The sequence below is a fragment of the Brassica rapa genome, chromosome A01, assembly GCF_000309985.2.
Source record: "Brassica rapa cultivar Chiifu-401-42 chromosome A01, CAAS_Brap_v3.01, whole genome shotgun sequence".
Lineage (NCBI taxonomy): Eukaryota > Viridiplantae > Streptophyta > Magnoliopsida > Brassicales > Brassicaceae > Brassica > Brassica rapa.
In genome coordinates, this window is record NC_024795.2 from 16,590,401 (window position 1) to 16,612,080 (window position 21,680).

The 21,680-nt window shown below is 37.9% G+C and overlaps 1 protein-coding gene across 18 annotated transcripts; it reads right to left on the reverse strand.

Annotated features, from left to right (window-relative positions):
* Positions 1-642: 642 nt before the first annotated feature.
* LOC103844450 (sugar transporter ERD6-like 5) lies at positions 643-12,262 on the reverse strand. 18 transcript variants are annotated; one of them, XR_004457125.1, is made up of 18 exons: positions 10,522-12,243; positions 10,331-10,393; positions 8,809-8,898; positions 8,676-8,735; positions 8,541-8,606; positions 8,050-8,115; positions 7,811-7,886; positions 7,648-7,712; positions 7,373-7,465; positions 7,207-7,287; positions 7,037-7,121; positions 6,913-6,956; positions 6,434-6,496; positions 6,280-6,339; positions 2,148-2,201; positions 1,993-2,052; positions 995-1,095; positions 643-889 (listed from the first exon to the last, which is right to left on the reverse strand). XR_004457125.1 is itself a non-coding variant. In XM_009121243.3 (18 exons), exons 1-18 carry the CDS (start codon positions 10,642-10,644, stop codon positions 1,381-1,383), a joined length of 1,389 nt encoding a protein of 462 aa, XP_009119491.1. In that variant the 5' UTR covers positions 10,645-12,220; the 3' UTR covers positions 1,277-1,380. The 18 variants fall into 18 exon arrangements, 8 of the variants coding, with proteins under 8 accessions (XP_033145215.1, XP_033145234.1, XP_009119491.1 ...); XM_009121243.3 differs by lacking the exons at positions 643-889; positions 995-1,095 and adding exons at positions 1,277-1,505; positions 1,596-1,710 and having other exon boundaries at positions 10,522-12,220; XR_001957025.2 differs by lacking the exons at positions 643-889; positions 995-1,095 and adding exons at positions 1,298-1,505; positions 1,596-1,747 and having other exon boundaries at positions 10,522-12,242.
* Positions 12,263-21,680: the final 9,418 nt, after the last annotated feature.

Sequence of the window (21,680 nt, forward strand, 5' to 3'; positions counted from 1 at the left end):
AATTGCGTTCCTGAACGGAGACTTAAATGAAGATGTATACGTGACTCAACCAGAAGGCTTTGTGGAGAGAGGAAAGGAGGATCATGTGTACAAACTTAGCAAAGCACTATACGGTTTGCGTCAAGCTCCGAGAGCTTGGAACATCAAACTCGACCGTGTTCTCAAGGAGATGTAGTTCACGAAGTGCACCAAGGAACCTGCGGTATATCAAAAGAAAGAGAAGGGGGAGCTTCTGATGATAGCTATATAAGTTGATGACTTGTTTGTAACAGGGTCTTCACTCAACGTTATCAAGCAATTCAAAGATTATATGTCAAGAAGATTGGAGATGTCTGACCTCGGGAAGCTTACATACTATCTTGGTATAGAAGTAACGCAAGGAGCTGATGACATTCACATCAAACAAGAAGGATCCGCAGAAGGTATACTTGGTCAAGACTAAGATGGAGTCATGTAACTATACTCATGTTCCGATGCACACGAGTTTGAAAGTATCAAAGGCAGAGAAGGAGCCTGAGTTTGATGCAACATCGTATCGAAGCATCATAGGATGGTTAAGGTATCTCCTTCACACACGACTGGACTTGGCGTTTTCGGTTGGTGTATTAAGCATATATATGCAGAGTCTAAGAGAGAGTCATGGAGAAGCAGTGAAGCATCTACTACGATACATAAAGGGCACTACAGAGTATTGTCTCTTCTTCAAACGAGATGAAACAAGAGATTACAGGTTACAGTGACAGCAGCCATAACATAGACGTTGATGATGGAAGAAGTACTACATGGTTTATGTTCTACCTAGGAACATCGCCGATCACGTGGACATCGTGCTAGCAACCCACAGTGGCACTCTCTTCATGTGAGGCGGAGTTCATGGCAGCTACGGAAGCTGCAAAACAAGCAATATAGTTAAAGGAGTTGTGGTCGAGATCATGAACAAAGAAGACAAGAAGGTCGTGTTGAAGATTGACAACAAGTCAGCGATTGCCCTCACCAAGAACCCGATGTTTCATGGTAGAAGCAAACACATACTCTCGAAGTACCATTTCATTCGAGAATGTGTGGAGTTCAACTTGATCGAAATAAAGCATATACCTGGAGCAGCAGGCAGACATACTCACTAAACCATTGGCAAGGATCAAGTTCGAAGCAATGCGCAAGTTCATCGGAGTTCAGAAGATCAACATACCCGAGATTCGAGTTGGAATTAAGGGGTTCTATTATATAAATTCTCTATTTCAAAAGAAAATATATCAAAAATACATTGGAGATGGACTAAGACATTGTAACAATTTCATGCTCAAATAAAAAAGAAAGGAAATATCATATTTAAAAGTTAGTGTTTAATTATTGGTATCTTTGTAATAAACAATCTAAACATTACAATGTTACATAATTAATAGAAAATTGAATTTCCTCAAGCGTTCGACTTTTGGTTTCTGGTACAAGTTTTGCTACAAATATAACAGTAACCCCGCAAATTGTAGCGAAAACATAAAATGTTCCTGAAAATTATTTGGAAATACATTTCACATTTAAATATAGAGTGAAAATTGGCTGAAACAAAAGAAGTAAAATTGGAACAAAACTTGTACCTGCAGGACTCCAATTCATTAGGAAGTTAAATGCAAAGGATACAATCCAAGATCCAACCCAGCTAACAACAGTCACAAGACTTCCTGCTGATCCTTTTATATCTATTGGAAATATCTTGACATAAAATGGAACTTTTAATACCTAATTTCAACTAAACCAAACAACAAATGTAATATAAGGAAAGCGTAGAGTATATCTTATTAAGTAATAAGTTTCAAATAAAGAATGTAATACAATTTCTAGGTGCTTATTTAACTTGTATATTAAGTAATAAGTTTCAATAAAGATATCAAAATCACATGGAAATGAACAATATATATACTACTAATTAGACCACACAACAAGGAGCTCTACTATACTAATCAACACGACAAAAAGTTTCATGAAGTTATTTACCTCTGACATAATGACCCAAGGTATCCCACCCATCCCTAGCAAAAATGAACCTGTATACACCTGACGGAAAAATGGAAAATAACATCATATCTTTTGAAAATATAAATAATGTTTTTTAGAACTAACTATAAATAATATTTCAGATTCAAACTTACCAGAACACCAGTGAGGGCTATATATGAAGCCCCTCCACTAAACGTCCTTACACCCTACAATTTGGTGAGCCCACATTTTTAATTTTCTGGTCAAGCGGTGAGCCGACATTTTATAATATGCAGAATTACATACATTTTGAAGCGTTGAAATATGCTACAATTATTTATAATAACAAACGAGTAAACTGTTGCGCAAAAAAACAAACAAGTAAAATAATTCCTAATACTTTTCGAGGCACTAATCTCAGAGGCACGATAGATACTAAAATAACATGAAATAAAAAGTAAAAATATGAAACCATAAAGCAATATGAGGCAATTATATACACAAAATTTGATATAGTTATATATATTATAAAATAAATACATAAAATTGTTGAAAATTTAATTGAATCCTTTCAACCGTTTTAAGTGAAATTTTGCAACTGTTTAAGTGAATCATTGCAAATGTTTGTAATTGTATCTATTAGTGATGAACCGTTGCAACATTTGATGATAAATCAATACAACCATTGATAATTAAAGTTTATGGTGATGAACCAATGTGATTTTTAGCTAACCATTGCAATTGTTGATATCAACAGATATAACTTTTGGCTAGACATTGCAATTGTTGGTACTAACCAATTGCAATCCTTGGTACTCTGTATAATGAGTTGTGGCATTGGCAACTGAGAATAAGAATGAAATATAAAAAAATTTGGTAGAAACAGATAGGAATTCATTGCTCAAAGATCATCACAAATCTTTGAAGAAACACCTATAAACACTAAATCTTTATTTGTTTTTCTTATATCTTTGCCTAGAACAAGAATGATATTTTCATTCTCTTATCTTACATGAGGATTTTGTGTAACCCAAAATACTCTTTAAGAAAAGTGACCTTGTAAGTGATTCAATCCTTATCCAAGTTCATAGTCTACATCCATTCGGTTACCAACACAAATAACCAACAATCTTAAACAGAATTTCTTGTGAACTATTATTTTTTATTTGTGAGAGATAACATCAAATTCTGGAAAGTTATAAATGCTTGAGAGATTAAACTTTCAAAGATGAAAAAGAAGATGAAACAAGGAGGATCAAACGGAGAATGACGATTATATATAACATGGCTAAATTCTCAAAGCCTCAATATTTCGCTCTCTCTAAAGAAGCAATAAATGATATGATTAACTCAATCATGGAAACAATACTTGGATCTTATCGAACCATCTACTAGGTTGCAGCCTTTCGGCTTCAAGATGATTTTTAAAAAGAAGATGAAAAAGTTGATGGAACAATTGACACTTTAAGATTCGATCAATTATTCAATGGTTTAAACTAAGAGAAGATATAGATTAATCTGATACTTATACTCTAGGTGCTAATATATATTTTATAATGTTAATAATATTTTAGGAAACATTAATAAACTATATGGTTCACCGGAAGGGTACAAATGTATCATCACCAAATGGGTGCGAACGAGTCATCAATGAAGGTTGCAAACGAGTCGGAATCAAATGGGTGTTAACGTGTAGACACCCAAGGCGTGAGAACTAGTCTTGACGGAAGAGTTTCAAACATGTCATGGACGAAGAGGTGAAAACAAGTTGTGGCCAAATGGGTGCAAACATGCCATAAGAAAAGGAGTGCAAACGTCGCGTGACCAAAGAGGTGTTAATGTGTTATCACCGAGAGGGTGTTAACGTGTCATCACCATAAGGGTGCAAACATAACTTTACCTAAAGGGTGCAAAAGTTCTGAAAGGTTCAAATGTTATGTTACTAGAACGATTCTACTTGCATCATGCAGGATGTTGATCCATATGGATTCAAGTGAATGATGATTGAGGTTGAGTCATCATGATTGTACAACATATTGTTCATGGCCAGTGTTATGGATCGCGATCCATGGGAAATGGATTAATTGTTCAGAAAGAGGTTCATATTAAGAAACCTAATATTTTATTGTTTTTTGTATTGAGCAATAAGTTTGATCTAGTAATTGTATGATCTAAAGAAAGCACCTAGAAAGTGACATTAAATGGTTCATGAGTTTGTCTTATCAAGTGGTTAAGTTAAACCAGTAGAATAAATGTTTATATAACAATTATGAGTCTGATAATGGAATAATAAGTTTCTTATATGTTATGAAATGTTGATCTTTGGTGCTGACCTTAGACAAGAAGAGCTTACAAAAACATTATTGTCATCAGATTTTGCAATGAAAGACATAAGAGAAGTGGATGTGATTCTAGAAATTTGAATCCCACATGAAAGTAAAGAACTATCTTAGATACAATCTCACTACACTCAGAAAGTTCTTAAGAGGTTCAATTGTGAGAGCACTCCCATGGATACGGATGTGAAGCTTGTGCTATACACAAGACAAGGAATATCACAACTTAATCATTTACAAGTGATGATTCCTAAATACATACCATGACAAGCACTAAGCCGGATATAGCTTATTTTACATGGAGGTTTAATAGAAACACTCTAATCTTAGTAATCAATAATGGAAGGCCTTAAGATGGGTCATAAGTAATTAAAAGAAACCATAAAGTATGGTTTGTCATAGGTAAATAAGGGTATTCAAATGCAAGTTGGATTGCTAACAAATAGCATCATTTTTCCACAACTGGTTGGGTGTTTTACTTATGTGCCATTTCATGGGTTTTAAAGAAGTAAACTTGCACGAACATTTTGACTATGGAATATGAATACATAGCATTAACAAATTCCGGTAAATAGGCAGAGTAAAGATATCATATCATAAGTTTTTCAGTCTTAACGAAATATAGAATATCATTTTACGAAATGATTAGCTAGAGACTTTGTAACTATGTCTGTTAAAGGGATGATAATAAATTCCATTTTAATTATTTAATTGTGAAAAAATCAATTCCCCTCTAATACAATATTAGAGGATGAATTTAATGTGGAAATCCTATATTTAAAGATTGAAGCACATGTTTATATCATCCCAAGGTATGTGTTTGGATCTACAAGAAAAATATATGTTGAAAATGTTTTCTTAATAGATACTTTGAAAAGTCATCTATAGGTGCATGGTTAAAATTATCTACTACCTATGAGTTTTAAGTGAGGCCGATTCAATAACATGAGACTTGAATTTAATACACTCATCACTCATGAATGGGTAGGGAGACAAATTATATTAGTGTCGAGGAAACACTTAGAGTTGTGTGGAAATTTGTATATGTTATTTTCATGTGCACTGATGGGTTGAGAAGATATAATCTGCATGACATTCTGATTCTCAGGCATTTGGAATGTGTAATACACTAAGATAAAAATTCTATTCTTAGAACATTTTTATTTATGCATGAGTTTAATATATGTCATAATTATTTAGTGAATATTCTGTTACACTTAAATGATAAAGGATTGTTGGAGATTTGAGTGAATCTATGCAACCGTTTAAGTGAAGCATTGCAGTTGTCTAGATGAGCAATTCTAACTATTTGTGATTGTAACCATTAGTGATGAATCCTTGCAACCTTTGGTGATAATAAACTATTGAACCCGTTGGCGATTAAAAACTTTGGTAATGACATTTGGCTAACTATTGTAATTGTTGGTATTAACAATAATAACTGTTGACTAATCATTGCAATTGTGAGTGCTAACAATTGCAACCCTCAGTACTCTATATAATGAGTTGTGGGCATTAGAAAATGAGAATATGAATAAAAAAAATTAAAAACTAATTTTTAGAAAGAGAGAATATTAATTGTTCAAAGTTCAACAAAAATCTTTGAAGAAACATATATAAACACTAAAATTATATTTTTATTATTGTATTGTAGCATAGAACAGAAATGAAACTATAATTATATTATCACAAAAAGAGATTTCGTGTAATCCAAATCTTAGAATAAGATCAAAACACTATTTAATAAAAATGAATATGTGCTCGATTCAATCTTTATCCAAGTTCATAGTTCATATCCATTCGGTTACCATCCCAAAAGAACCAACAAAATTTTGGTCTACAGCTGATGAAAATATATTCCAATGTACAAATCATTTGGAGAACCTTATTTGATTTCGGGAAATTTTTTCATTAACATTATATAAAGCTTTATGATATACAAAATTATGTATTTTAAAGAGGAGAGAACCTGTAAGGAAAATGATAAGGCGACGAGTAAACACCCGATAAATGTGCCCGCAGCAGAAATCTGAATTGTGTAGATATAAATTAGAAATTTTATTGTTTTTGGGTATAATTAAAGGAATAACCTAGAACCAAAATGTAAAAAAATAGTTTATTACAAGAATGAGTGGTCGTCTGCCTGATTTATCCATCAGAATTACGCCTATAGTTGTCATTGGGATCTGAAAATAATTAAATATGATCAACTACAGATAATTTGGTTGTGATGGATACAACAAACACACAATCTAGTCATATTTGATTAACTTTGTTCTTACAATAATTTGGTTGTTTGTTCATTACATTTTTTATTGGTATGTGCAATTTTTCTTTCTTCTTGTATGTCAACATTTTTTAAATAACGAAAATATGGATTAATATCTGAAATAAAATTATATTTTCAGTATTAATATTTTTTTTAAAAAAAATTACTTCCATTTTTTGGCTAATTGTATTGAATTTTTTATGATTTTGAAGTTAAAAAAAATTATTCTATTAGATTACCATTCCAAAGATTTAAATTTTTAATGTCTAGAAAGACAATTTTTTTACTGATAACGGTGAAAAAATGAAAACAAATGAATAACTAGAAACGTACCTGTACAATAACCATTGCAATCATTCCAATTTTGGAAGAAAGCCCTGAAAAATAAAATTAAAATGATTACTTGAATTTAAGTTTTAGTCTTGTGTGTGTGCATTAATATTATATGTGTATGTACCCGCAGATACAAAAATAGAGCTGGCATAAAAGGAAATTCCATTAACGCCTCCAAATTGTTGCAGTGCCATTAGACCAACTCCCACCTAAACTCATTTGACATTTCATCATTGTAATATCATAGATTATCGGACATTCAACAATATAAGATAATTGACCTGTTTAACTTACAAGTAGAGATTTCGAGTACTGCTCTTGGAACAAATCAAATATACCACCTTCTGAAATTTGTGACAGTCTGCGTGTATACTCCTTCAAAAAACCAAGAATGTTACACATCTAAAAGAACATTTATAAAAAAAATTAGTTCAAGAAACTAGACTTAGTGCTGTTTTACTTTGATCTCACTAGATTCATTAGAAACGTCTGCAGATTCTCCTCTTAATCGTTGCAATACAATTTCAAATTCTTCCCATCTGCCAACTTTTGCCTGAAAATACTTGCAAACAAATTACTACCATTCGTTTATAAAAACCACAAAACCCTTTTCTAAACATTATGACATAAAATTACTATATTATTAGGTAACTGTAAGAACCATATAATTACCTCATTATCATTTGTTATATCACATGCACTAAGATTTTGTAGTATATGTAACAAATAACTTACCAACCATCTTGGTGATTCTGGAATGAAAATTAATCCCATAATTTGTACAACACATGGTACCATACCTAAGGTATTAAACATGAATTAATGACATGTATTACTAGTAAGATATACTTATTTTAGAAAGTTTACTTTATCAATATTATGTTTATATGTATATTACCTATCAAAGCCAATATTCGCCAACCAACAAAAGAGCCTAGTAGATATGTTATGGAGACACCCAAACATATCATTAGCTGCAAAATTTAAAATTTGTATAGATAATTTATTGACATTTAAGCAATATAATAAGACAGTGAAATATTTAAATAATACCATTTACAAGTGGAGATATTTTGTAAATTTAGCATTTGTTTAAAGAGAAATTCAATTGCTTTGAAGTTTAATAATATATTTTACCTGATGAACAGTTGTAAAGCAACCTCGAAGATCCTTAGGAGTAATCTCAGCTATATATACAGGCACCTGATCATCAGTTATGAAACACTAAATCTATTAAAGAGATCAATTCAAAATATTTTGGTATATCAACAATTTTCAACAAATATTTATCGTACATGAACAATTCAACATATTGTTGAATCATATAATGACATGTTAGATGCACTTCTAAGTCAGTTACCAACCAACGAATCTGGAATTATAAATTGCACCATATAATCTCCTATCTAATATGTCAATATTTGGTATAAATAGACGTCTTAAGAACTTAAAAGTTCATTCATTGTAGATCAATAAATCCCCAATCTTACAAAGTTAATGTCAAACACTTTCATCATCAGTTTATAGTTTGGAAAACACAAAGAGCGTATGATCCATTAATAATTGTTTATACAATATATAACCACTAAATATTCATTATTCAAGTTGGTAAGGTTAATATATTTTACCACAAACGAAAGAATGCCCATCCCGTAACCGACCAAGAATCTTCCAGCGTCAAGCCAGATTGTAACCTAATTAAAAACAAAGAACATATATTTTTTCTTCACATACATTTTTTAAAAAGAGGGAGACGAAGATACCTTAGAAAGGTAGATCACTAACCAACCAAGACTGCAAAACATCTCCGAGAAACCCATTGTCTGATAAAGATGGATATTGTTTACCAACTTAAAAAATATATGTATTTCTATGTAAGAAAAAAATATAATTTACAGCTCGTCTGCCAATCAAATCGGAAATTCGTCCACTCATAGCTGCACCAATCATTGCCCCAACTGTCAAAATCGAACCGAAGAGCGAATACTGCAAGTATTTTGAAACATTCAAAACTGAGACATCAAGTATCCGACTAGAGGATTCAATCGAATTCTTGTTCATGTGTTTTTTTTAATAAATCACTTAGCTATGAATAATATAGTTCCCTCAATACTTAATGTCATTTTCATTTGCATCCATACTATCTCAATCTTTAACCTTGTACATGAGTCATTTTCAATTTTCTAGATCATCACAATATACTAGATACTATTCAATAGTCATATTAAAAGTACTTAGTTAATAGTGGTATCATTGAATGCATTCACAAAGTTGGAAACATTTAAGTAAGTTTTGCTTTCAAAGTATTATGGCCAACTGATATGGAACATCACAATACAATATTCATATTATTATTTTGACAAACGGATGATCGATGAATAGTGGAGTAAAGCGGAATAAATTGTTAATACTACTGACAAAATTCTAAAATGAGCTAGAGCTAGCCCGAACTGATCTTGTAAAATATATACAAAGTGAATAGAAATATAAGACAATCATTTTGAAATTTCATGAAATCCTCACTGCATTGGGATGCTTTCAATGTGTTAGATGAGTTACGGTTTAAAGTGGAGAAGATTACACAAATACACACTTTTGAGATTCAAAGCTACATAAGAAATTTTTCATTTTCTGGTTCATCACATATTCTAGATACTATATACATATATATATAGTTTTTCTACAAAAGCATTAGGAAAATGGAAAGAAATCGTGGGTCACGGTCGTTGGGTTGTTTGGTTCCTATTGATATGTAGATAGAAAGTGAGTACACAAGCTACTTATAAATGGATATGTGAATCCCAATAAATTATATTGAAAAAATGTAGATGCGACTATGTCTTGAGACTGTGATAGAATATTGTTATAACCAATATTTTTCATAAAATACTAATAAATGGTATTATTTTGTTCATAAAATTTATTCAACCATACATCATTCATAATATTTATTTAAAAGGTTGGTTTGTTTTAAATTATTTATCCAAAATAGAAAAATAAGAAAACATATTAAAAATATAGTTCATTACATGATCAAAATAAATTATTATTTTATTTAAGTAAAAAAATTCATAAAATATAAAAAAAGTAAAGGAAATAAAATTAAAAAGTTAAAACTTGGTTGGAAAAATTAAATAGGGTTGTAATCATTTTTAGACATACATAGTTTTAGTTAATTTATCGATTAACTAATCTCGATTTGTTTTCAGAATTACGGTTTAGATCCTTAGAAAATCTGATACTGTCAGTTTCTCCGCCATATAATATGTAATTTTTTGTCAACCCATATTATCTGTAATTACCTCTAACTTTTTGTTCTTTTTAGTTCATCAATCCGTTAGCTCTTCATAACGGATCATAGATACTTATCAGTTATCACAATCCAAACACACGGATTAATTAAGTAAAAACAGTTTACCTCTGCCACAGATAGATTCAAGTCGTTCGTTAAGTCGGACTGGACGGGTGATGAGTATCCTATCTGCCAAATAAGTGAAACGAGTTTTCAAGAATCAACTGATATATAAGTAAAGACAATTAAAAAGATTACAGATTTAATAAGACGTTATATAAACTCACAGCTGAGATGTTCCAAAAAAAAAAACTTACAGCTGAGCCAAAAACGAAGGAACCAGCCACAGCTACAAAAGTAGTGAGGAATAGAGTTATAGTTGTAGCCGATGAGTCTAGATTTTCTTTCTCAATAAGTGAACTTTCAGGAGCAAGATCCATTTCCCTTTTTTTTTGTGGGTTCTAACTTTCCTGGTTGATGTTTTGAGTAAGACAAACTACAGTTGTTGGAAAGAATCCAGTGGGGTAGTATATAGAAAAGCGATAAGGGTAAGATGTATGCTGTTTTATTTTATTGCTAATTTGTAAGCCAGTCTTTATTGAAAACAATAAGAAACCCAGATGTGTGCCGAAAATTCCAAAAAGAAAAAAAAAATTGAACAGTAAGAATATGTTATGAACTTATGATATAAATGTTTTTAAACGAATCAAATTTCTATATAAAATTGACAAAGAAATGTTTCCGGCGGGTTAATAAAGTTTGTTTGGAATCCCCTATATATTAATAGAGAAACATTTAAAAAGTTATAACATGTATTTTGTACTAATTAAAAAAAATTCTTTCTTATGTTTCAGTTAATTAAACTATTAATTTTGTTTATGTGTCAGCCTATAAATAAATTGAAAAATATAGTTGTCCAAATCCAATTTTTAGGAAATTTACAAAAAAATGCCACATGGCATAATCATTACCACCACTTTTACATTAAAATCAAACAATAAGTAAAAGAGGATATGCTCAAAGGAGAAACTATCCATGTAGGATTAAAAAATTGACCAATAAGAAACACTTATTTGACCATGTCATAATATAAGCTACAGAGGAAAGATAGAAATGGGCTTAGAGTGTTCTAAAAAATTAACTTGATCCTATGTCAAATCCATCAATCAAAAATCATACTATCTGACGCATCGATTGCGTTCCACTTCGTCTTCACCAGCTTGGTTCTCCTGATGTCCGTTTCGGTGAGCTCTTCTTGATCAATCAATGCTGCTCACTAATTCCTTTGTAGTTTCGTTCCACCTCCCTCTCTTTATCCTCACATAAAGATTGCTCAACCGCTTCGTCTGAACTTACTTGCAAGCAAGCAAACCCGAAGGCCTCCAGCGAAAAATCGAAAGCTCTGTTAACAAAATCCAACCGAAAGTCCCATGTCTCCACCGGCAAGTCTCTGTAGTTCGAATCTAAAGTTATGGCGATGATCAATTTCTTTTTTTCTTCAATGGTGTTGATAACCCATTTTAAAAGCTGTCGCCTTTTAGTTTTGATGTCGATTCATTTGATCCAGTCTTACGGATTCTCACAATTTCTTTTCTTTTGTTTCGATAAGGTTGAAGTTCGGTATGCGATTGCTGTAACATGTGAAGATAAATGGCTCTCGAATACGACCTCTAAATGAAAACATGAAGAAGTGTCAGTATGCCGTAAGTGGTAAGCTCTATGAAAGGCAAAAAGGTATACACTTTTGATCATCTTGTGCCTCTAATTATTGGCTTTACTCTAGAAAAAGAGACTTACAATGAAGACATACATGTGATCTTCAGTTCGTCTAGATAATAAAATTAACAAACAATTTTTGCAGGTGGTTGTGCTCTATCAAGCTCCTTATCTACTAGATGACCCAAATGTTGGAATGATATTTCCAAGAGCTGAGCATTATCTTTTCTTGATTTGCAAACTCATTAGTTAGCCGGTTATCTGTGTGTCATCAGGTGCTTACAGTGACTCAAGAGGACTTCTGGAAGCTAGGAAAGCCAGCTCAAGCCTTTTGTTTGTCATTTTCATATCTCAGTAATCCAGAACTCATATTCCTCACGGTGAGCTAGCAAAGGTATGAAACAAATCTTAAACTATGCTATTTGCGGTGAGGGAGACGCGGTAATGCTCTGTTCCAAGAGGTCTTAGTATATGCTATGATTTTACTTCTGACACTTCTTCTCTGGCTATTTGCACCGCCAAATTTTCTCATTCGCCTTGAGCTCCTACTGATCGACGAAAGGTACAGCCTCATAATCTAAAACTCCTCAAATTGATAACCATCGTTCTTTGTAATCTAACCTACTCAACATGTACATATAAATCTGTTATTTTAGGCTTCATTGGTCTGCACTGTGTATGGCACAACGAATGTCATCTGAAGCAAGTCTTTTCCGAGAGCCTCACCATTTCTCCACGAAGAATAAAGACATCCACAGGTTCACTGACCACCAGTTCACCATTTCCTTCGGTCCTATTCAACAAGCCGCAAGGATCGTAGGGAAGTCAATCTCTAACCCTAACTGACTAAGACGGCTCGATCTACCTAGAGAAATTCTCAGTAGCAAAGAAATAAAGGGATAAAATGTAATAACTGAAGTAAAGATATTGTCGGATTGGATGTAAAGAAGATGGGGAAAAACCGAAGCATATAAAGGCCAAGATCGCGTGCTCTGGAAACCTCGGATCTCAAGATGATTTCAAAATTCAAATAGCCCTCCTTCGGCGCGTGAGATATCAACGGATCTCCTATATTTATGAAGAAATCTTTCAGAAAGGGAAAGAATCTACATTTCTCCCTGGAAAATATTCGGATATTCTCTTCAGCGAAACCTTGTATCAAGCCGGCGAAGTCGAGAGCCCCCGGAAGAAATCATCAAATCTCCAGACTCCTCCTTCAAGAACCCAAGGAAACATCGCCAAGACTGAGTTCTCTGCGTCTCTCTCTTGGGTCCAGAGTAGGACTATAGCCAATAAAGAACCCGAGACATAAGTTCCTAGAACGGTGTCCAGCCCGAGAGATGCCTGCTGAGAATGAGCAACCCCGGTTGACTTGAGTGCACAGGTTATTCCCCGAAATCGATGACGAAATCGAGAAATAAGGGGCAAACTGTTGGGGAAAAATACTCAGGTATCATTTTCCACTGAGCCCCAGGCAGGACCTTGATCTCCGGATCCCCGTTCCAGAAGCGTTATGGGTCCCCAGTATCGAGTACCCCAGTATCGGTTCCAGGAACCGCCTCCAGCTCCAAGAAAAGGCAAATTGCCGATAAGGGGAATCTTCCATATTTCCGAATATGGAAGACTTCCATCTACTCCAACCAACAAGAACTGACCTATAGACGACTATATAAAGGAAACCCAAACCCTAGAATAAGGGATCGACACTTTTAGGCTTAGAGATTATACTTAGAGGGCTAGGGTTAGGGTTCATACAAAAAATACTTGTAATCCTTGCTTGTCTACTCAATAAAGATCTCTTCAAGTCTCTTTTTCTCTAATCTCTCATAAACCCTTACGAAATACCTATAAATCTGTACGAAACCCAGCTTATCCATCGTTCTATAGTACTATAAAAGTCCTACACAAAAATCCCCTAACAATGGGTATGAGACATAAAGCAGGAATGGGTCTGCGCAAGCCTGAGTATGCTGTCAAAACTACCTAAAACCCTTGTGCAGCCTAATGCGCATCGGGGTCCCCAGAGTACCAATGTCAAAAGTACTTGTATCAAAACGCTATGAGCTACACGATACAGGGAACACAAGGCATATATTCAATGCAAAAGTACAGTAAAATACAAAGAGCAATCTAAATCTTGCTTCTCCAGACGTGGAAAGCAGCGTAAGCCTGACACTTGGGTCATAACATCAACACCAGCACCCTCTAAGCCTGTCAGTGACTTCCTGCAGAAGTATAATACAGCATAGGAACTCGATAGTGGCCAGCTTCCGAGCGGCATAATGCGAAATCCAAACAGGTACCGGTAGTAGTCTTGCCTAGGAAGGCGGAGTACGGTCCCTGCAAAACCAAATATTTTGGGTTCTTACAAACTCCGGGTCTAAAGATAACCTCAGGGTTATTAGATCAGAACCCTTGGGTTATTAAGAACCTTCGGATCCCCATGCAGTCTCCGGGTCTGAAAAGATCTCAGGGCCTAGAAAAGCTAAACCTCCAGGTTCTTATATAACCCAGGGTTCGAAACGACCTCCGGGTCCAGAAGAAACATCCGGGTTCCCAAAAGACCTCTGGGTACAAAGAAACCTCCGGGTTCAAAATGACCTTCGGGTCCAAAAGAAATCTCCGGGTTCAAAATGACCTCTGGGCCTTGAAGGAACCTCCGGTTCCCAAATGACCTCCGGTCCAAAGAAACCTCCGGGTTCAAAACGACCTTCGGGTCCAAAAGTAACCTCCGGGTTCAAAACGACCTCCGGGTTTAGAAGGAACCTCCGGGTTCCCAAATGACCTCCGGGCACAGAGAAAGAAACCTCAGGGTTCAAAACGACCTCTGGGACTAAAAGAAACCTCTGGGTTCAAAACGACCTCCGGGTCGAGAAGGTACCTCCGGGTTCCCAAATGACCTCCAGGTCCAGAGAATCCTACGGGTTCAAAACGACCTTTGGGTCCAAATGAAACCTTGGGTTCAAAACGAACTATGGGTCTAGAGGAACCTCCGGGTTCCCAAACGACCTCCGGGTCCCGAGAAACCTCTAGGTTCAAAACGACCTCAGGGTCTGAAGGTACCTCCGGGTTTCCAAATGACCTTTGGGTCCTTACTCAACCTTCGGGTACTAAAGGTGACCTACGGGTCTAGGGCAGCCTCCGGGTTCCAGAAACGACCTTCGGATCCCAACAACATTTCCGGGTTCTGAAACAATACCACGGTTTCGTTTGATCCCAGGATACATCTATTTAATCTCCGGGTCCATAAGAGAGACCTGCTATCTCTTTGGAAAAATTCACGAGTAACCTATCTACGGAAGGTTTAGGGTTTAGGGTTTAGGGTTTAGGGTTTAGGGTTTAGGGTTTAGGGTTTAGGGTTTAGGGTTTAGGGTTTAGGGTTTAGGGTTTATGTGACGCATCCCTATACTCCAAGTTCACGAACCTAACACATCTGGTTCCGTCTGTAAGTCTTTCCAAGGGTAGCTGGACGACGCATTAGAAGACGCTTCCAGGTTTTGATAAAGGAAGACACTACTCTAAAAAGCCTACCTACCAATCAACGAAAGTCTACCCGACGGAGGCGACTTTGAGTCGAAAAGATATATGAGAAGGTCCCCTTGAAGCTTCACACAACCATCAGGTCCCTGGACAAAAGTTCAACTAGCCTCCGGGTTCGAGGAAGAAAGTCCATCCAGCCTCTGGGTTCCGGGATGAAAGTCTGTCCAGCCTCCGGGTTCCAGGATGAAAGTCCGTCTAGCCTCTGGGTTCTAGGACAAAAGTCATCCAGCCTCCGGGTCCCTTACAACCTCCGATTTATGAAGAATTGCATCCACAAGCCATGAGTTTCAGAAGGATGTATCTCTAGATCTTCAGATTTTGGGAAAACATGCCTAGGATCCTCCGGGTTCCAAGAAAGCACGACACAAGGTCATCGCAGCATTGATTGTAGCCTACCTCTGGGTGCAGATTGCAATATTACATAGTTGAGAGTGGTGATTAGACATAGTAGCACTGAACCATGGCTTGGCCGGTTCAGAAGAACCCTCCATGGCCTTGGTTTGGCAGCTAAGTCCGGATCTCCTACTTCCTGATGGATTTATGGCGATCTGACTTTGGAATCCTCTTAGTGGTGAATTATCATGAATCCTAATGATTTTTTAGGGATTGATTTAGAGATGGTCCCTTGGGCCGTTTTGGCTGATCTTGGCCGAGATCTATGGGGATGGAGGCCGGTTCTGGGAAATCTGATTGGACCATTCTCTTAGTTATGATTTATCATGAATTGTCATGAATTTTAATTGATTTTTGGAGCAGGTTTGCTTGGGGTCGAAATTGCACCTGAGGGCATATTGGGGTCAGATCCTTGTGTTAGGATATCTGATCATATGTTTGTGTGCTGGAACATATTGTCACTTATGATATTGATCATAAGGAATTGCTGGTTATCAACCTTGGTGTTGGTAAGGCAGGCCGTGTGTGATCTGATCATGGGCAAGGATCAGTGGGACATGGTTCCATGACTGATTAGGAAGTATGAAGACTCATCAGCTCTGAGTCATGTGGGGTGGTTGGTTGATTGACTCAGGATCTGATGGGTATTGTTAGTCCATGAGCTGGACTTGGTATCATAAGTTGATAAGGCAAAAGGATGTGGGACAGTGCATGAGCCGGTAAGGGCCAGATGCATGTCCTTAGCTGTTTGAAGACTTCTCAAGGGTTACTTATGTCTGTGGGGATGGTTGGCTGAATGACTAAGTACCTAAGGGAGTTTTTTTGTGTGTGTAAAGGAGCTGGACGCAATATATGGCAGCTGGCCATAGCTTGGTCCTAGCTCAGTTCGAGTGTGACCGCTCGATCAGCTGGTTTATGAGTTCATTCAGCTAGAGTAGCTGGGCCGATGAGCTAACAAGCTCCGTGGGTGTGGCAAAGGTATGATCTAGCAATGTTGCATAGATCTAGATAGAATGGTTAGGGGAATGGAACCTCAGATTTGTATGCCTTGATTTGGGATCGGGATTGACCTTGGAGCTAGCTGGTAGTTGAGTATACTAACCATTAGCCGAGGTGATTCGACCATACAAGTATTATATTGGTTATAGACCAATGGTTAAGTAGATACTATTCTGCTGTGCATAAGTCGAAAGGATCTAGCTAGGGAATGACTAAGGTAGTCTTGAGCTAGGATCTGAGTTAGCCCTCGCCAATGGGCGATATTTTAAATAAAGGGCAAAATTTTTAGAGGTTCGGTCCGGGTATGGACTGAGCGACGTGAGGCATCGACCGCGGCCTAGTCGGCCGGGATCGGGTCTTACAAGTTGGTATCAGAGCATGCTTGATCTTGTTAAGGACAGTGCTCAAAGATGTTGAGTTCCAAACCGAAATTATTTCCGAAAACTGAGATGACTTGGAACCTTAGTTGTGGTGAGCCAAGTGAGAGTTGAGGTAAGTTTGGGATTCATGCTTGTGAACGGGGAAGTTCCAGGATGAGCCGGCTTAGCCAAGATACACTCTTTCACGGCAAGACCCTGAAAACATAAAGGTTAGTTTATCTAGTTATTTGGGAATAACAGACGGATTGGACGATGGACGCAATGCAAGATCTTTGTATGGACGACCTGGACAAGGGAAGTAACATGGACCAGAGAGTGGCTTAGGTTGAAAGAAACGTGCAGCACTCTCTTGGAGGTAAATGTTATTCCTTGGTGGCCGTTCAAAACAAGTGAGCATATGCAATGTTCATGTTAGTCTAAGGGAGACGCTACATGGCTAGTACATGAGTGGGCTTGTGATCAGATGGATCAGCTTGGACTCAGTGTAAGTCAAGGTAGGATTCCTTAAGATTGAGTGAATGGAATGGATCAATTCCAAGAGGAATTGGAAACACGATGTTAAGTATCTTAGTATGATGAGGATTGAGGTATACTATAAACACTTTTGTGAATGGTATGGGACGTTCACAGATGTGTGATGCTTTGGAGAATGGTATGGGATATTTTCCAAATGTGTGATCAAACCGAGATCCTACTCATCTAAGTACGTAATGATCGGTGGTGTGGAAACACATTATTTGATACTGGAGCTACACATAGTTTAGTGAGTCCAAGTATGATTGGAAACGGTTTGTTCCAGTATGGAACATGGGATGGTCCTGAACGAGTGAGTGCGGCCGGAGGGCAAGTTATGAACTCACTCGGTCTGGTTAAGGACATCCCTGTGGTGATCTTGGATAGGCCGATGCCTATAGATCTGATTGTTGTCCCCCTCAAGCATCATGAAGTGATCTTGGGCATGGACTGGTTGGGAAAGTATCGGGCAACTCTAGATTGTCACCGGGAAAGTGTGCAACTTGAGAACGAGTTTGGACCCCCGATTAAGTACCAAGGAATCAAACCAACCTCTTGTAGTTTGGTGGTTTCAGCAGTCCAAGTAGAACGGATGCTTGGAAATGGTTGTGAGGCCTTTTTGGCTACCATTTACACTGATGAGGTTGTAGGGGCCTGTGACCCAGAGGGTATACCGTTGGTTCGGGAATTTCAGGATGTGTTTGGGGCACTACAGGGCATTCCCCCTGATAGGGCTGACCCATTCATCATTGAATTGGAACCTGGAACGGCCCCATTATCTAAAAGTCCATATAGAATGGCACCAGCTCAGATGGCAGAGCTGAAGAAGCAACTTGAGGAGTTGCTTGAGAAGGGGTTCATACGCCCTAGTGTATCACCTTGGGGAGCACCAGTCCTATTTGTTAAGAAAAAGGATGGTAGCTTTAGGTTGTGCATTGATTATAGGGGTTTGAACAGGGTGACTGAGAAGAACAAGTACCCTTTACCCAGGATTGATGAATTGCTGGAATCATAAACCTTATTGTCCAGGAAGGACTTAAGGGAACAGAACAATCTGTTAGGACTCATGGTAGAGTGAGCAGCCTAAAGATTGGAACATGTTCCCTAGGACTTGGCTGGTGCATCGAGTGGCTTAGAGATTGGTTGAATCTACTAAGACTTGAGTACTCAGTATGTTCTTAGGTACTGAATTTGATCTAGTCATGGAACTAAAGTGTTCTAATGGACTTGGTGTCTACTAGGAACGCAACCTGGAGAGTTGGGACAGTGACACAAGTCATGTCTTTCTATGGGTGCTTGATGGACCACTTGATAAGATTTTGGGTTAAATATCTATCAAGTGGGGGAGACTTGTTGTGTATATGATGACCAAGACGTGGTCAGTGAGAAGGAACAAGGTGGGAGATGCAACGAATTGGTTAGAAAGAACCAATCGAGCATGCTCCATGTTCCGGGTACAAAGGAGTTCGGATGGAACCTTTGTCATGATACAAGAGGTTAACACCACTGGATTCGAGGACGAATCCTTCGTAAGTGGGGGGAGACTTGTCATGTCCCCGATCCTGGATAGGATTGTCCGGACGGACTGCGGTGCGAGGAAACGCACCCGTCAGGTCATTTGACCTAAAGACAAGTATATCATGGCCTGAAGGTAAGGTTAAGGGCATCAGGAAGCTAAGGCATAGCTAATCCAAGAAGGAGACAAGCTCAAAGGAGCTGGACAAGCGAGCTGGTAGCTGGACAAGATCCAGGTGAAGCTCGATGAAGTGAGTGATCAGAATGGATCATGGGAAAACTAAGTCTAGGTCTGGAAATTGACCAAGGGACTTAGAAGGATTGAAGAAGATAAAGGAAGCAAGCTGGACACAGTGTATAACAGCTGGGCGATGCAGTAAGCAAGCTCGACCAGCTAGGTGAAGTGTACTGCAGCTCAGTGTATCTCACTGAAGTATAGGTCAGCTCCCTGAGCTGGATGGTCTAGCTCACTCAGCTGGATCAGCTGGGGATCAGCTCAACTCAGCTGGACTGAGTGTTCAGGTGTTGGGCAGTTGGGCCGGGTCTGGACAGTGGCCGGGCCATGTGGGTGACCCGTGTGTGCCGATGGGCTAGTGGGCTCTTGGGATTGAGCCAGGGGCATGGGCAGTCCGTGTGGGATAGTTTTGGACATGTCCAGGAGTGGTTTAGCAGTTCCAGGACGTGTGGTAACTGCCATAGGCGAAAGGGTTGCAATCTGTACCATTGATTAAATCAATGGCCAGAAATGATACCGAAGGAATGCAATGGTTAAGAAGTAACCACCCCTTCTCCTATATAAGGAAGGCAAGTCCGTGCCTTTTCAGGCAAGCCAGGGCTTCCTTCTACACCCTGAAACACAAAGAATCCAGAGAAAAATACAGAGAGTTGGTCGGATTTCCAATCCAAGACCCATGGTGGTGTGAAGGCCATAAAGAGACAGTTTTGGGGCAGATCAAGGGGGAAGTTGAGAACGACCCTCTGAACGGTTTTGATCATTGTTGACAACACCCAAAGCCTTATCTGGAGCCTGTGAACACACGCAAATGGTGAGGAAAGGAGGGAGTTGGCCGGAATCCATTCCCAAGGGCCAATGCAGCCTTAAAGGGAGATTGGTGTGGAAAGCAGTTTCATGGGGAACAAAGAGGAAAGTGTTGCACGACCCTTCGGATGGTGATTGATCATCGATGATCATGTCTTAGGCTTCCTCTGTATCTTGGGAACACACGCAATTGGTTAGGAGAGAAGGGGGAAGGCTTGACTCTACTCTCAAAGGCATGAACAGCCTTGAAGATGGATGCAGTATAGAAACTGGTTTCATGGAAGTTCCATGGAAGGAGTGATGGGCACGAACCATGGTTAGATCTTATCAATAATGGAAGTATGTGATAAGGGTTTGATGAAGGCGTGCTAGGAGGAGCATAGACGCCCCTGATGAGGTAACATGTGGGGACTGCGGACCATTGAACATAGTCTGGTACACTATGGGCTGATCTGGTCCTGCAGTTACACCTTACTCTGTTTTATGATTATTAATCATATTATTTCTTCTTCTTATGATTGAGATTGATGATTAGACATAGTAGCACTGAACCATGGCTTGGCCGGTTCAGAAGAACCCTCCATGGCCTTGGTTTGGCAGCTAAGTCCGGATCTCCTACTTCCTGATGGATTTATGGCGATCTGACTTTGGAATCCTCTTAGTGGTGAATTATCATGAATCGTAATGAGTTTTTAGGGATTGATTTAGAGATGGTCCCTTGGGCCGTTTTGGCTGATCTTGGCCGAGATCTATGGGGATGGAGGCCGGTTCTGGGAAATCTGATTGGACCATTCTCTTAGTTATGATTTATCATGAATTGTCATGAATTTTAATTGATTTTTGGAGCAGGTTTGCTTGGGGTCGAAATTGCACCTGAGGGCATATTGGGGTCAGATCCTTGTGTTAGGATATCTGATCATATGTTTGTGTGCTGGAACATATTGTCACTTATGATATTGATCATAAGGAATTGCTGGTTATCAACCTTGGTGTTGGTAAGGCAGGCCGTGTGTGATCTGATCATGGGCAAGGATGGACGACCTGATCCTTGGATGATGGATCAAGGTGTCTGATCTGATTGATCAATGGATGCACTGGTGGTAAGAGCAACACTAATCAGGTTCCGTGGGACATGGTTCCATGACTGATTAGGAAGTATGAAGACTCATCAGTTCTGAGTCATGTGGGGTGGTTGGTTGATTGACTCAGGATCTGATGGGTATTGTTAGTCCATGAGCTGGACTTGGTATCATAAGTTGATAAGGCAAAAGGATGTGGGACAGTGCATGAGCCGGTAAGGGCCAGATGCATGTCCTTAGCTGTTTAAAGACTTCTCAAGGGTTATTTATGTCTGTGGGGATGGTTGGCTGAATGACTAAGT

Excerpts from the sequence above, each read along its gene's own strand:
- LOC103844450 (XM_009121243.3), bottom strand. The coding sequence starts at position 10,644 with ATGGATCTTGCTCCTGAAAGTTCACTTATTGAGAAAGAAAATCTAGAC. Across the intron at positions 8,607-8,675 it reads TAGTGATCTACCTTTCTAAG|GTTACAATCTGGCTTGACGC; the intron begins GTATCTTCGTCT and ends GTTTTTAATTAG. Across the intron at positions 7,122-7,206 it reads AGTACTCGAAATCTCTACTT|GTGGGAGTTGGTCTAATGGC; the intron begins GTAAGTTAAACA and ends AAATGAGTTTAG.